Source organism: Marmota marmota, unplaced genomic scaffold, assembly GCF_001458135.2.
Source record: "Marmota marmota marmota unplaced genomic scaffold, marMar, whole genome shotgun sequence".
Classification (NCBI taxonomy): Eukaryota; Metazoa; Chordata; class Mammalia; order Rodentia; family Sciuridae; genus Marmota; species Marmota marmota.
In genome coordinates, this window is record NW_025999977.1 from 41,972,503 (window position 1) to 41,987,068 (window position 14,566).

Sequence of the window (14,566 nt, forward strand, 5' to 3'; positions counted from 1 at the left end):
GGTTGACAGGCTGAATTGGGCGTCAGTGGCTTCTATTTCAGGATCAGGTTAATGTTGGTTTGCCTTGCTTTCTATTCTTTTCATACAGTTATGTGAGTCTGTCCCTATGTGTGCAATAATGATACTTACAACTTAAATGGTATTTTACAATATAGAGACATTTATATATTTCATCTCATTTGAGACATATAACATTATTGTATGACAGGTATTATTTTCATTTCATATATAAGAAAATCTAAGGGTAGGATAGTAAAGTGACTTGTCTAAGGCATATAAGTAATGACTTATAGATTATATTTCTTTTTTACTCTATTTTTTTTATTATTTAGTTGTACATTACCATAGAGCATGGTGTGATAATTTGATACACATATACAATGTGTAGTGGTCACATCATGGTAATTAGCATTTCCACACCTTAAAATTTTTCCAGCACTTTAAAGATGTTGGTTCATTCTTTTCTGGCCTCTGTTGTCCCCATGAGATGTAAACTTCATTCTTACTCTTATTCCTCTCTACACGGTCTGCCTTTCCCCCTCTGGCTGCTTTCAAGAGTTCCTCTGTGTTTTTCATCAGTTGGACTATAAAGTGCTGAGTGAATTTCTCTTCATACCAATATTATTTGGGGCTGTTGAGTTTCTGAGATGGATAGGTAGGTGTTTTTCATCAGGTTTGGGAAATTTTTTGTTTATTTTTGTTTTCACCATTACTTCCTCAAATATATTTTTCATTTCATTCTCCTTCTTATGCTCTGGTTACATGTGTATCAGGCCATTTGATTTTGTCCCACAGTCCCTGGGGCTATATTTACTTTTCCTCCATATTCCCCCATTTTTTAGATTGCGTATAGTCTCTGTTGATTTAAAGTTCATTGACAATCAGCTGTTAAACACACTGAGTGAATTTTTCAACTCTGTATGTTTCGATTCTAGAATTTGCATTTAGTTCTTCTGTACAGTTCCCAATTCTCTGCTGAGATTCCTTATTTGCTCACTTATAAGAGTATATTTTCCTTTAATTTTTTGAATATATTTTCCTTTACCTCTTTTAGATATTTGTAAGAGCTGTTTTAAAGTTTTTGTTAAGGTCAACATTTGAGCCATTTTAGGTTCAGTTTCTATTAACTACTTTTTTCCTGACTATTGATCACAGTTTCTTGGTTCTTTATATGAATTTAATTTTTTTGACAAATACCAAACCTATAGATAATACATTGTAGAGACCCTATACATATATAGATATTTTTTAAAATCTTCCTCAAGGATGTCAATTCTTTTTTCAAGAAACAGTTCAATTATTGGAAAATCACAATAAACTTATGTAGGTTTTTTTGTTGTTGTTGTTGTTGTTGTTTCTGTTTTTTGCTTTAATAGCAAGGATCTAAAGGAAGCCCAAAGCATTTCCCAAGTCCTTCTTATTTGACAAGACTTCTCTTCAAATTCTGTCTCCATTGTAGATCTTCTTGTTTCTGGTTATTCTGAGTCTAACTCCTAAAGCACAGCCCTTCTGTGGCTCCTCAGCTAGATACCAGGGGTGTTAATGAGGTATCACAGCAATCTCTTCACCCTGGTAAGGCCAAACTCAAGTGCTGGCTGGACATATCTTCCCCTAGCACCACTGGACCTCTGGCATATTGGTTCTGTTCCCAACTCTAAATTACCTGTTCTCTGGTAACTCAAATGATCTTACCCTGTGTAAGCCTGACCCTCTGCTGTAAACACATGAGGACCCCCCATGGACTTGGAGCCCAGTTCTGCACATCTCCCTCCTTTCAAATGTCCTGCTCTGCAGATTCTAGCCACTTCAGTGCTCTCAAACTCTGATGTCTCCCTTCTTCTCTCAAAGGCACTCTGTCTGCTCAGACAGGCTCTCGGTCAGAAAATGGCCTGCAGGTGGAGAAGCAAGTGATCGTGGGGCTTACCTCCCAGGACGTAGTCTTAAACTTGATGTTGTCTGTGGCCTACAAATAGTTGCCCCATATATTGTCCAGTTTGGTGGTGGTTGGACAGGAGGGCTAGTCCAAGACCTATTACTCTATCATGGTTGGAACTTACGCATGAAATTAAACAGGCTTTGACTTCACTTCTAGTGTTCCATTTATCACACCGCAGCTTGTCTTCTGTAAGTGTTATAAATGAGTACTTGTGCCCTCAGAAGTCTGTATTTATATTTCAGGTCAACTCATAGACTAGAAGAAAATGTTACTGATGCATACCACTAGCAAACATCTGTGAACCCTTTTAGATGGCTTTTATCCATGTAGATAAATCTTGGGTAGAACTAATGGACAAATTAGTCTGCTTCAAAAAATAAAAAAGGCTAATAAGAATATAAAAACACTGTTTTGTAAGTCTGCACATAGAGTGCTTCCTGCTGGTTTAGTTTAATATTTTCTTTCTTTCTTTTTTTTTTTTAAAAATACTTTTTAGTTGTAGTTGGAAACAATACCTTTATTTTATTTATTTTTATGTGGTGCTGAGGATCAAACCCAGAGCCTCCCACAGGCTAGGCGAGCACTGTACTGCTGAGCCAGCCCTGGTTTAACATTTTCTTTTATTTCCTATCTACTTAGTAGATGCTTTGTGTCAGGAAGGAATTTAGTTTGTCTGATTGATATTGTTAACAAAGAATAATATAAAAGTTGACTAAAAGCTAGGCACATTGGCATATGCCTGTAATCCCAGTGGCTCAGGAGACTGAGGCAGGAGGATCACGAGTTCATGAGGATCACTAAGCAACTCAGTGAGACCTTGTCTCTAAATAAAATACAAAATAGGGCTGGGGTTGTGGCTCAGTGGTAGAGCAGTTGCCTAGCATGTGTGAGGTCCTGGGTTTGAGTTTCAGCACCATATATGAATAAAATAAAGGTCCATTTACAACTAAAATAGATACATATTTTTTAAAAAGAGAAAGAAATTTTATTTTATTAATATTTATTTTTTTAGTTATAGGTGGACACATATCTTTATTTTTATGTGGTGCGAGGATCGAACCCACTGCCTCATGCATGCTAGGCAAGCGCTCTACCTCTGAGCCACAATCCCAGCCCCAAGAGGAAGATATTTTAAAAGAAACTGAGGGGAAAGGAGATAAGGCAATTAAAAGCAGCTATAGTGTATTAAATTAACATATTTTAGTAAAGTTATTCAATAATAATTACAGTGCACAGAGTGTGAAACATGAGCAGGCCCAAATAATAGTTTTCACTTAAAAATCATAGAAGTGGGTAAGGAATATCAAGTTTGCAGAAGAAAAGGCCATAGCATATGAAAAGATTCTCACTTTCACTTATAATGAAAGAGATGTAAACCAAAGCTCTATCATCATCTCAGATTGTCAAAAATTACAATAATGCCCACTGTAAATGAGGGTGTGGGGAAATGGGCACTCATACACAGTGATGGGATTGTGAACGGCTATAGCCTCTGTGGACAACAGTTGTCAAAACAAAAAATTAAGATGCACACGTGCTCTTATTCAACAGTTCTGCTTTTAAGAATTTATCCTAAAGCAGCATCTCTACAAGTATTCAGAGATGTAGACACTCAAAAATATTCACTGAAATATTTTTTATTGTAGTCAAAGGACTGGGAACATTGGATGTGCCCATGAGAAGAAGATTGGTTAAATAAATTATGGTGTAGCCATACAGTAAAATACTGAACAGTCATGTAAAAAGAACAAAAGTCTCTAAATGTAACTATAGAAAGATTCCAAGATATGTTATTATGTGAAAAAATGCCAGCTGCTAAGCAATGTGTTTGTTCTCTTTGATGCAATGATTTATAGAGTATGGATGTGAGTGTGTGACAGTATACTTGTGAGTATGTGACAGTTTTCTTCCAGAAAAATTTGCTAACAATGGTTATCTCACTATACAATTTGAATTTTTCTAACAGTGTTCATCTGTTACTTTTGTTATTTAATTTTATTTTTGGTACTGGTAATTGAACTTAGAGGTGCTCTACCACTGAGCTACATCCCAGCCCTTTATTATTTTTTATTCTGAGAAGGCTGCCCTCAAACTTGTCATCCTACTGCCTCAGCCTCCCAAGTTGCTGGGATTACAGGCTTTCTATTACTTTTTAACCTTAAAGTGTGGTTATCTGAGAGTAGGATTATGAGCCATTTTAATTTTATTCCTTATACTTTTTCTGTATTAAGGTATAGGAGTACATATATTTAAATAGTAGAAGAGGAAAAGTTCCAAAGTACATATTTGCTTTATTCGTGACTTATTGGAATATGTTAAAAGTCGTTAAGTTGATGCTTGAAAGGAATTCCTATTTTCACAAATCACTTCTACTCTGGCACATGTTTTCTTCTTACAGACCTTTTATGTGTCCATAGTTGATTTATGTGAAAATGGCGGAAAACGTCCTACCACAAATAGCAGTACTAGTTTCACCAAAGAACAAGCAGACACCATTCGCAGAATTCGAAATAGTAAAGATAGTTGGGACATGCTGGGAGTCAAACCTGGGGCCTCAAGGTAAGTGGTATCTAGGATATCTAGTGCTGAGTGCTATCAGAAAGAGAGAGACTCAGTTGCCCAAATTATGGGTGCAATTATCTTCTTTTAATTGGCTGGAAACATGAAAATATGTGCAAATAGACCATACAGTGACTCTGCTTCATTAAATTAATTGAATATCAAAGAGACAAATCAGAATATCGAATCCGAAGACGCAATTGCCTACTAAGGGAGCTATATCATGTGTCTGTGTAAACCCTTCATGAAAGAGGCTGTGCTTTGGTCTGAGAGAGAATGTATCCTAAAAAATTTTTACAAAAGATATTTCTTAAATCATAGAATTTTAGGGGGAGGAAAGCATATTAGCAATCAACTTGTCCAAAGTTTTCATCTGGGGAAACTGGGGTTCAGTGAGATTAACCATGGTCAAGACCCCCAACAGATAGTGGCATTACTGATTCTTGACCCTGGAACACTGTGTGTCTAGGTGCTCTTCTCAAAAACCTTGCTGGTTCCTCATCTGTGAGTGTATGTATGTTAAGCCATTCTATTTTAGCCAAAAGAATTATTTGGGGAGAAAATAAATATGATTGCTATTCTTCATTACTTATGCAAAAATAAATTATTACTCAGTATGGTAATATAATTCTTAATGACATAATACTACTGTTACTACATATATTATAACTTATGAGGGTCTTATTTGCATCATAGCTCTCTTTCCCATAATTCTCCCTTCTTACATTTTTACCTTAAATGCCACAAAAGAAACATTGTATCTTGAAATTGCCTTGTCAACACCAAAAGCAGTCAAGCATCTCTTTTTAAAGTTCAAAAGGAAAGAGGGGAAGGGAAAAGGAAGCTGTTATTGGTCACTCTTAACTCACCAGGAGTACTGAAGACACTTTGAATTTGGAAGGAATCCAATGACTTTATTAATAGAGCACAAAGCTTATTGGTATCTTTTTTTTTTTTTTTTCTTTTTTGGTTCAGTGCTGGTTTGGAACCCAGGGTCTTGTGTATGATGGGCAAGTGCTCTACCCCTGAGCCAAATCACCAGTCTTTTAAAATTTTTTATTTTGAGATAAGGTCTTTCTAACTTGCCCAGGCAGACATGAACCATGGTGCCTGGCTTATTGGTGTCTCTTTAAAATGTCCTTTTAGGGGCTGGGGCCATAGCTCATTTGGTAGAGTGCTTGCCTTGCATTCACAAGGCCCTAGATTCAATCCCCAGCACCACACACACACACACACACACACACACACAAAAAGTCCTTTTAGACCTCCATAGTCTTATTCTAAACTCCTATGTCGTCTCCAAGAGATGTTAGCTCTAATATTGAGAAACGATTTCTTTATCTACTTATTATGAACTTAGAAAAGTATTCTGAAATAGAAACTTTGGCTCCTTATTTATTCACTTTGGTTAATTGGAATGGATCAGAGCTTCCAGGACATCATGATTTCCATATCCTTAACCAATATAAACACAAACTCCTTTTTCCTCTGTTATACTGGGTCTATTATATGGTATTGAAGCATATTTGGGGAAAATCTTCAAACACTTTTTTTCTTAAGTTACAGAGAATTTTGATATTTGTTCAGTACCAACAGTGTTTATTTGCTGTTCTCTTTGAAAAAAAATTTTTTTTAGTTGTCAGTGGATCTTTATTTTTTATTCATTTATATGCAATGCTGAGAGTCAAACCCAATACCTCATGTATGCTAGGCAAGCACTCTACCACTGAGCCACAACCGCAGCCTATATTTACCGTTCTTTTTTAATATTTTTTTGAAAAATATTTTTAGTTATAGATGGACACTGTACATTTATTTTATTTATTAGTTTTTATGTGGTGCTAAGGCTCGAGCCCAGTGTCTCACACATGCCAGTTGAACACTCTACAACTGAGCTACAGCCCCAGCCCTTTATTTAATTATTTCTTGAACTTTAAGAAAATCTTCACTTCAACAGAATTGGTTCAGGTTATACACCTGCATCCGTCTTATTTCTTCAAAAACCTCCCTTGAGAGTCTCTCCTGTACCTAGAAATCTTAAAAGGCACTCTCAGCGCAAAGGCCTGGCCTGATACTAACCCACTGTGGACACACTCTTTCAGGAAGCAGTGGTTTTTGGGGCCCTGCCCAAGACACACTTGGGGAGAAGGGAAGGGATGTCTGTACCTGCCTCAAGGATAGAAGGTCTTTGAAGATATAAAAATTCTGTCCATTCAAATTTCCTGTAAGAGGGAGAATGTCATTCTTGTTAACTCATGTCAAAGTTATGTATGTAGAAACACTACATGTGAGGTTAAAACCAGCACATCCAGAAGAATTCCTTTTAAAGCAAAAAAAGCCCTAGCATGCTTGCCCAGGACATGGGGAACTGTTAACTCAGACCCTACATCCTCAGCCTCTCTAGGCTGACGTCCACAACGCCCATCACTGCCAAGGTGTCGGAGGCCATCTCCTGATTTGGAGAGTCAGACTAGAAAGCCTTCCGATGTGAAATAAAGACGCCTGGAGCGCCTGGCCCACACCAGGATAACTGGGACCCTGAATGACAAAAGGAAAGTGGAAAATAAAACCTGGTAGAGCCAGACCCGGGCAGTGGCTGATACTTAGGACTCTAGGAGCCTGACACCTAGGAAGGATGAAGGGCAGGACAGGAAGGGCCAGTCCTCTCCAGGCCTTCCCCAGACTGTCCCCGCTCTTCTCCAGCCCCTGCTGTCTCCTCACTGGATGTTCAGCTCTGCACCCACTTCCGCCCACTCTTGCTTTCTGCGTCTCTTGTGTGTCCTCCTTCCCGTCCCTGTCATCTTAACCTAAAACCCTGTTCTCAACCTGGGTTGTTGTAACGACCTCCTGCCTGTCTCTCAACTTTGAGAAACAGCTTTCCCAGCACCAGTTTCTCATCAAACACCTGCTGTTGTCATTGTTGATCAAATCCAGGGGTTTTGTTGTGCTTTTGAGGCCCTTCTGTGACTCCCCTCATCCCTGGCTGACTGCATTCCTTGGTCATCTGTCCCAGTGCAGCATCTGTGCTCTGCTCCTGGCCTGTCCGTTCCCTCCCAGGGGCTCCAGACCCCCTACCCTGGGCTAATTCCAAGCTCCCCTTCTTCCACAGCCTTCTCAGAGGACCTTCTCGGTGCCCCAGCCCCTGTTCCTTTGAGATGCCCAGTCCCGCCTGTTTCCATCAATCATTCCTTTACTCTTTCCTGAATTTGTGTACTCATGTTGCACCGTATTTTTTGTACTTGTGTGTTACCTGTTACCTGTTACTTATTTGCTTGTGTGTTTTTTAGTTTTCTAGTCCTGCCTTTAGAAAAGGTAATAATCGCTTGGGAGATGACTGCAGAGATGTTAGTGAAGTTGGGGGGGGGGGGGCTGACCCTGGTGCTAACCGGCCCGGCTGCTTTCCACAGGGAAGAGGTCAACAAAGCCTACCGGAAGCTCGCTGTGCTTCTGCACCCTGACAAGTGTGTAGCACCTGGCAGTGAAGACGCCTTCAAAGCTGTGGTGAATGCCCGGACAGCCCTCCTGAAGAACATCAAGTAGAGCAAGGAAAGACAGGCGGCAGGCTGGACTGACGACGCCCCTAAGGGAAGGAACCAACAGGGACTTTCCTTCCCAGAATCTCACTGCTCTACCCCCTCCTGGCTGTCATTTATAAATCAGTAGCTCAGTGCCTGCTGCGTCTCTAGGCCCTTCACAGTGAGATGTTGCACGTGGAGAGAACCAGGCGGCTCTGCTCACGGGCTTCATTTCCGATTGCCAGGCGGCCTGAGGGGCTTCCAAGGCGCTGGGCCGTTAGCATCCCTCCTCGATTGCTTGGGAAAGTCTGCTCGGTTTCTGGGGAGGGAAGAGAACAGTGGGACCCTTTGCTTTTTCCTTCCTTCCTTCCTTTTTTTTTTTTTTTTTTAAATTCATCATCAAAGAAGGAAGCAAAAACAGAAGGAGGGAAAAAACAAGCAAACCACATCCATGCCCCTGAGAGTTAACTGTGACCTTTCAAGCAAGTCGCTCCTTCTACCACGAGTTCCTTGGGGGTGTCTGAACCATCAAGCCCTCCTTAGTGAACTCTGGGCAGCCCTTTGCAAGAGTGTGAGTGGGGCAGATGGTTCTGAGCTGCCCCTCTAGGACATTCCCTGTTCCCTTATCCAGCCACCAGGGGGAGAGACGAGCCAGTCCTAAAACAGACAAGCAATGGCAGCCAGATTCCTGCCCTTCCTGGATCTCAGGCCTTCCCTGACAAAGAAGTGTTACCGACAGCAGTAGGGAGCACCATGCACCTGGGAGAGAGGAGTCGGGCTCCAGGACAGAAGTACTTGCAGGTCACGCCTGGAGATTGTGCACACACATGCCCACAGGGAAAGGCCAGCCCAGCTGGGGCATGCTTGTGTTCTAGGGGAGTCCTGGTATGACACTTGTCTCTTTCATATTCCTCACAGTTACCCAGGGGCAGGTGGGAAAGGCAGGTGCCCCTTGAGGAGCTTGGCCTCTAGGCCTCTTCTTCAATTCCTCCCCAGAATTATTCTGCTTCTCCTCTTCTCTGCCTTTTTTTAAAATACTCCACATCTGCCATGAGGTATCTCTCCTCAAAACCCTGGCCTCCTCCATCCCCACTTCCAAGCCTTGACCTGGTTTGCCAGAGAAATTGATGCTGTGAGAGCAACTGGGAGATATCTGTGTAGGACAAAATCTATGATTTCTGCTTGGGCTGCAAATTGCTGGATAGTAATATTTTTAAACTATGGATTATGAAAATTAATTTCACATAGAGAATTACATTCTCCTGCCATAGTCTCCTGGGTGTTCCAGGGAGGAATGAAGAGCAAGTATCAGGCGTGGCGTTTGCTATCGCACTTTGAGAGCCAGTCTCTCCACTTGACTCATTCTACCATCACTCATTATCTGACTCACATTTTTAGCTGTAACCACTGTACTAATTGGAGCTTTGAAGTATATAGAATATTACTATAATGTGAGTTTTGAACAGCTCTCCCATATTGATTGCCAGATAGCATCTGCCTTCTCCCCAGCCACTGCAGTCTCCTGGATCTTTTACGTCTGCCAAAAACAGCTGTACTCAGGCTACATTGAGCTTGTCATTGAAAACCATTGTTTTATAAAGTGAGTGTTTATCTGAGTAATAATAAAAAATGCTTTCTTTTAATGATCCCTTATGGGATTTTCCTCTGACCATTAAAACAGCTTCTGAGACTGCAGAACTCAAACCCAAAGCTCTTCTTGGGCCTAAGTTTTGCTTAAGGCCTTCTTCATGCCTCAAGTATTCCAACATGGATCTGTTCTCTCAACAGAATATGGGAGTCATATGAATGGGGGACCAGCCCAAGTCAATAGGACAGCTCACTGAGTATGTGGCCCTGCAAAACAGCTGGTGCCAGTGTTTATCCTGGTGACTCCTCATCCAACTACATGTGTAGATGAGTAATTATAGCAGAGAAAATTCTTTAGTATTTCCAGTCATATCCTTAAGAGTGAGTAACTCATTGAAATGTAGCCTGCGCTTGGTTCTTAGTTCCTGGGACTTAGTTTCCAACATCTTCATTATTAACATTCAGGATGGCCACATACTATTTATATAGTAGGAATAAAATGAGAAAGTTAAGCCTTAGGGTCTGAAAACTTTTCTGATTTCCATAATCCTTCAGCAGGGCATGAAGAAATAACAAAGCATGATTTGCAATGAAAAGTTGTTTGGTAACTAACTTCATGCAAAACTCCACAGACCTCTATGCATTCATTAAAATTCTTGGTGCAGATGTGTGCTGTCTAGCTCAACCTATTAAAAATTCTTCAGCCGGTTAGGATTTCAAAATACACCAGTGACAGTCCCAGCTACCAGATAATTTCAGTGGCCAAAAATTTTTTATAAAGGATCTTGTTTTTCAAAAAAGTTTGAGCAGCTATTATTAAAGAAAAGCCATGTCTTCCACATCTGAGTCACCAAGAAGTAAAACTTTTTAAACTTGTTAGAAATCCCTGGAGGCATTTCAGATTAATCTTCTGCCCTTCCTAAGCACTTTAAAATACACTCCCTTGTGTTTCTCAGTTCGCCTTTTGTGCCTCCTTTTGAATTGATATTCTCAGCTGTCAATATTTTTTGACTTCAGAACTGTAACTTTATTTCTCATATAAATGTATCCTTGGTTTTATTAGCTTGTTAATTTAAAAGCCCAGACTTGGGGGGCTTTATGTTGCTACCCAAGGTAAATCACTATACTTCTGTAGATTGCACACCACTCTTTAAGGCTTACATTTACCTCAGGAAACATACTCTAGTATGTTCTCATGTATCGAATTCTCAAGAGGTAAACATTTCTTTATACCGATAAACAGGTACCTATTTCACTATTAGTTAAATGAGCCATAGGTAATGCAGTCTGAACAATCACCAGAGTCAGCAAGCAACCCCTGCAGGCCGGATCAGTCAGTTCAGAAGTGGCCAGGGGCAGGGGGGGATTTCCAGCTGAGTTAGAAAGGGGGTGGTGAGCACTTGCCTCGGATAGTGACAGTGCCCCTTACAAGTAAGCTTGGCACTTCCCTCGCCACTGTACCCTATCAAGCTCACATTAAGTCTGCCAACATTTTTGTAAAACTTTTGGGAATGAATTTAGCTGCAAAATAGCTAACCAACTTCCACTGCAAGTTGTGCAGAGTGAGGAGCAGTTCATGATTCCCCTGTTGAGCACAATTCCAAGACACACTTAATGCTGTCTAGACATGATCTCTCTCTCCATTAGACGTTTCTAGAGAAGACAAAAGCTCTCAATTGTGACACAGAGGTTCGACTGTGTCTAACAAGCAGTGCAATATGAAGCTGTGCAGTGAAGGCCTCGCTGAATGGCTTGTTGGACCGTTGGACAGGGTGGGTTTGCTTCGTGTGTGGGTGGCTCCGGGCGTTCCTCCCCTTGACTGTGAATGCAGAGTTTATCAACAAACAATAAACCCTTTACTCTTATAAGGTAATTTACATATTTTTGTTCTGTTGCAATAGCTGAAAATGTTAAATCGACTGGTTGTTTATGTCTTGTATACAGAGTGTCATATGTATTTAAGTTGTGTATTTTTATAAAGTAAAGTCAAATATCAAACACTAGTCTGTGGGCTGCATTTTTTTGTTGGGATGCTGGACTTTGGTGTAAAACATACTAGGCTGGAAGCTAATCCAGCTCCTCATCAATTGTGACCTTCACAAGACATCTTGCTTTACATTCCAATGAGCAAAATGGAGAAAATTTTATTTGTTGATCCATCAGGTTATTCAGATCTTAAGAATTTGTGGTAGGGCTGGGGATGTGGCTCAAGTGGTAGCGCGCTCGCCTGGCATGCGTGCGGCCCGGGTTCAATCCTCAGTAATCACATACAAACAAAGATGTTGTGTCCGCCGAAAACTAAAAAATAAATATTAAAAATTCTCTCTCTCTCTCTCTCTTAAAAAAAAAGAATTTGTGGTAAAAATGTTTTGATCCTATAAAGAAAGACACTGATACTATCTTTGTAATTCAGATGAAACTATTTTTAACTTATTTCAAATAGGGCTGACTATTTGTGGCTGGGGATGTGGCTGGGTGCTTAGCATGCTGGAGGCCCTGGGTTCAGTCCCCGGCAGCAACAACAACACAGTGCAGACTGTTGGCTAACTCTTTGTTTAACTGATCCTTGGACCTGAAGAACCCTCAAGCTGAGGGACTTTGGTCACCCTAGAATTTGAAACTCTTGCAGGGCCAAACTGTAAGAAGCCACCTATCTGAAGGCTGCAAACAAGAGCTTTGCTTTTCACGGTCACAGGTCACAGGCGTTGGTCTGCCCAGGGCCTCTCTCTCCTGGGAATGGCCCGCCCCTGTCTTGAGGAGCCGCTCCACCCTCCCCATCCTGGCAACAGTTCTCACATAACCCATCCTTCCTCCCTGGCCACAGAGATCAGTCCAAGGGACAGGAAGGTGACCCAAGCTCAGCTCATCAGTGTCCCTCTCTGGGAACTTTCTCACTGGAGCTGGGAAGAGAGTTTCCTCTCGGGGGGAGCTGCTGGTGCTGGCATCACTGCTTCCAACCTCATGGGGACATTTTGGAAAAATGAAGTGACTCTCAGAGCCTGCTGCCACGAAGCCTTTTCCTTCTAGTCCTCAGGGCCCAGAACTGGTTTGTTCATTAAGCCTACCAGTCGCCCAGGATAAAAGAGTAAATAATAACCACCAAGGATCCTGAGCAGAGACAAGGAAGCTGTGTTCTAGAGACTAGCATAACATAACTACATTGTAACACTTTATATATTAAAACATATCCATTACCTAGTGTTTCTCAACTGGACTCATTGGTTATGCTTTAAACTAATAGTTGTAAATGGAAAAGAAAAATTCATCTTATTGGGCTTCTTTCCACATCAGTTTAAGATGCAAAATTGCATCTGGCTTTTTAGTTTCCACTTGATCTATGGCCTACCAGATCACCTATAGTTTCTTAAATTTCTAATCAAATGGTATTTCTAAAATATTCATTTAAATCTGGCACAATGGCACACACCAGTAATTCCAGTGAGTTGGGAGGCTGAGGGAGGAGGATCACAGGTTTGAGGCCAGCCTCAGCAACGAAGCACAGCCATAAGCACCTCAATGAAATGCTGTCTCAAAATAAATAAATAAATAAAAAGAATTGAGGATGTGGCTCAATGGTAAAGCACCCCAGGGGTCAATCCCAGTATCATTAGAAATGTGTCTATTAATTCAATATGTATTTATTGAGCACCTACCATATGCCAAGTCTTGTTCTAGGCACTAGGGATATAGAACCAACAGAAATCTCTACCTTATGGAGATTACATTGTGTCATTTTTTAAAATTGTAAGGCCTTTAAAAGAGTTCCTTTTTTTCTATAGATTCGTTTCCTATAGATTTATTTCTGAAAAAGCAAGTTTGCATGTTTGAAAATATCGATATGTAAATTTTGCAATTAATACTCTTATTGCTACTATCTAAATCATGTAGGTTGTGAAAATGCTATATAATTTAGTTGAGAACTCAGCCATTATCATGCAAACTCAGTTTCCATGTTGATCTGAAGAAAATGAGTGCAGAGTTTCTTTGTGTGGGGGTCAGGGGGAGTACTGGGGATTGAACCCAGGGCCTTGCACATGCTAGGCTACCCAAGCCCTGTTTTTATGTTGAGACAGGTTTTGCTAAATTTCCCAGCTTGCCTTAAACTTTCAATCCTTTTGCCTCAGCCTCTTAAGTAGCTGAAATTACAGGTTTGTGCTAATGTACCCAGCTGAAGTTTCTTCATATAAAATTTTTATATTTGGCTGAGCGTGGTGGTGCACGCCTGTAATCCCAGCAGCTCAGGAAGCTGAGGCAGGAGGATCACAAGTTCAAAGCCACCCTCAGCAACAGTGAGCAGCACTAAGCAAGTCAGTGAGAACCTGTCTCTAAATAAAATACAAAACAGGGCTGGGGATGTGGCTCAGTGGTCGAGTGCCCCTGAGTTCAATCCCTGGTACACCCCAAAAAAGTATGTTTATAATGAAAATATCAATATATTCTTCCAGAGCAGTCAATAAAATTGCATTATTTTTTGTACCCAAAATTCTGATTGGTTGACTGTTCTAAAGGATGCTATTTCCCTAAGAAAATGCTTCCCTGCAGTCCAAATCACTAGTTGTTAGTGATAATTATAAAATCAGCAGCTGCAGTCCATGAAAGCCTTTGTATTAGGGAAGAGAAAAATCTGCTATGATTGAGAGAAATGAAAGTGAGAGATTCCTGTGTCCTCAGATGTCAGGATGTCTGTTGGTTTCAGAGCCTGAGAGAGTGAAAAGTTAATTGAATAAATACAGAAGAAAGAAGTCATCTCAGTGGCTCAAGGGGAAAACCAGAGAGGGAGAAGAAGCTCTCCATTCTAACCAGCAGGGAGCCAGGAGAAAAGCCAAGCGGGTGGCTATCAAATGTTCTGGTGGCAGACTCTGTGTTTCCAGTGAACTCCAACATGGGGACCTAAATAGAAAACAGTTCAGAGCAACATCATGTTAGCATAAATTCACAAGTTCCCATTTGTAACCTCACCTCTTCTACC

General features: G+C 40.8%; 1 protein-coding gene across 2 annotated transcripts in view; it reads left to right on the top strand.

Annotated features, from left to right (window-relative positions):
• Positions 1 to 11,595, top strand: part of Dnajc27 (DnaJ heat shock protein family (Hsp40) member C27) — a 36,691-nt gene extending 25,096 nt beyond the window's left edge. For both annotated transcript variants that reach the window (XM_048804722.1, XM_015479915.2), the window contains 2 exons: positions 4,335 to 4,495; positions 7,903 to 11,595. In XM_048804722.1, the coding sequence (XP_048660679.1) occupies positions 4,335 to 4,495; positions 7,903 to 8,035 (294 nt within the window). In that variant the 3' untranslated portion in view covers positions 8,036 to 11,595. The remainder of the gene's footprint in view (positions 1 to 4,334; positions 4,496 to 7,902) is intronic.
• Positions 11,596 to 14,566: the final 2,971 nt, after the last annotated feature.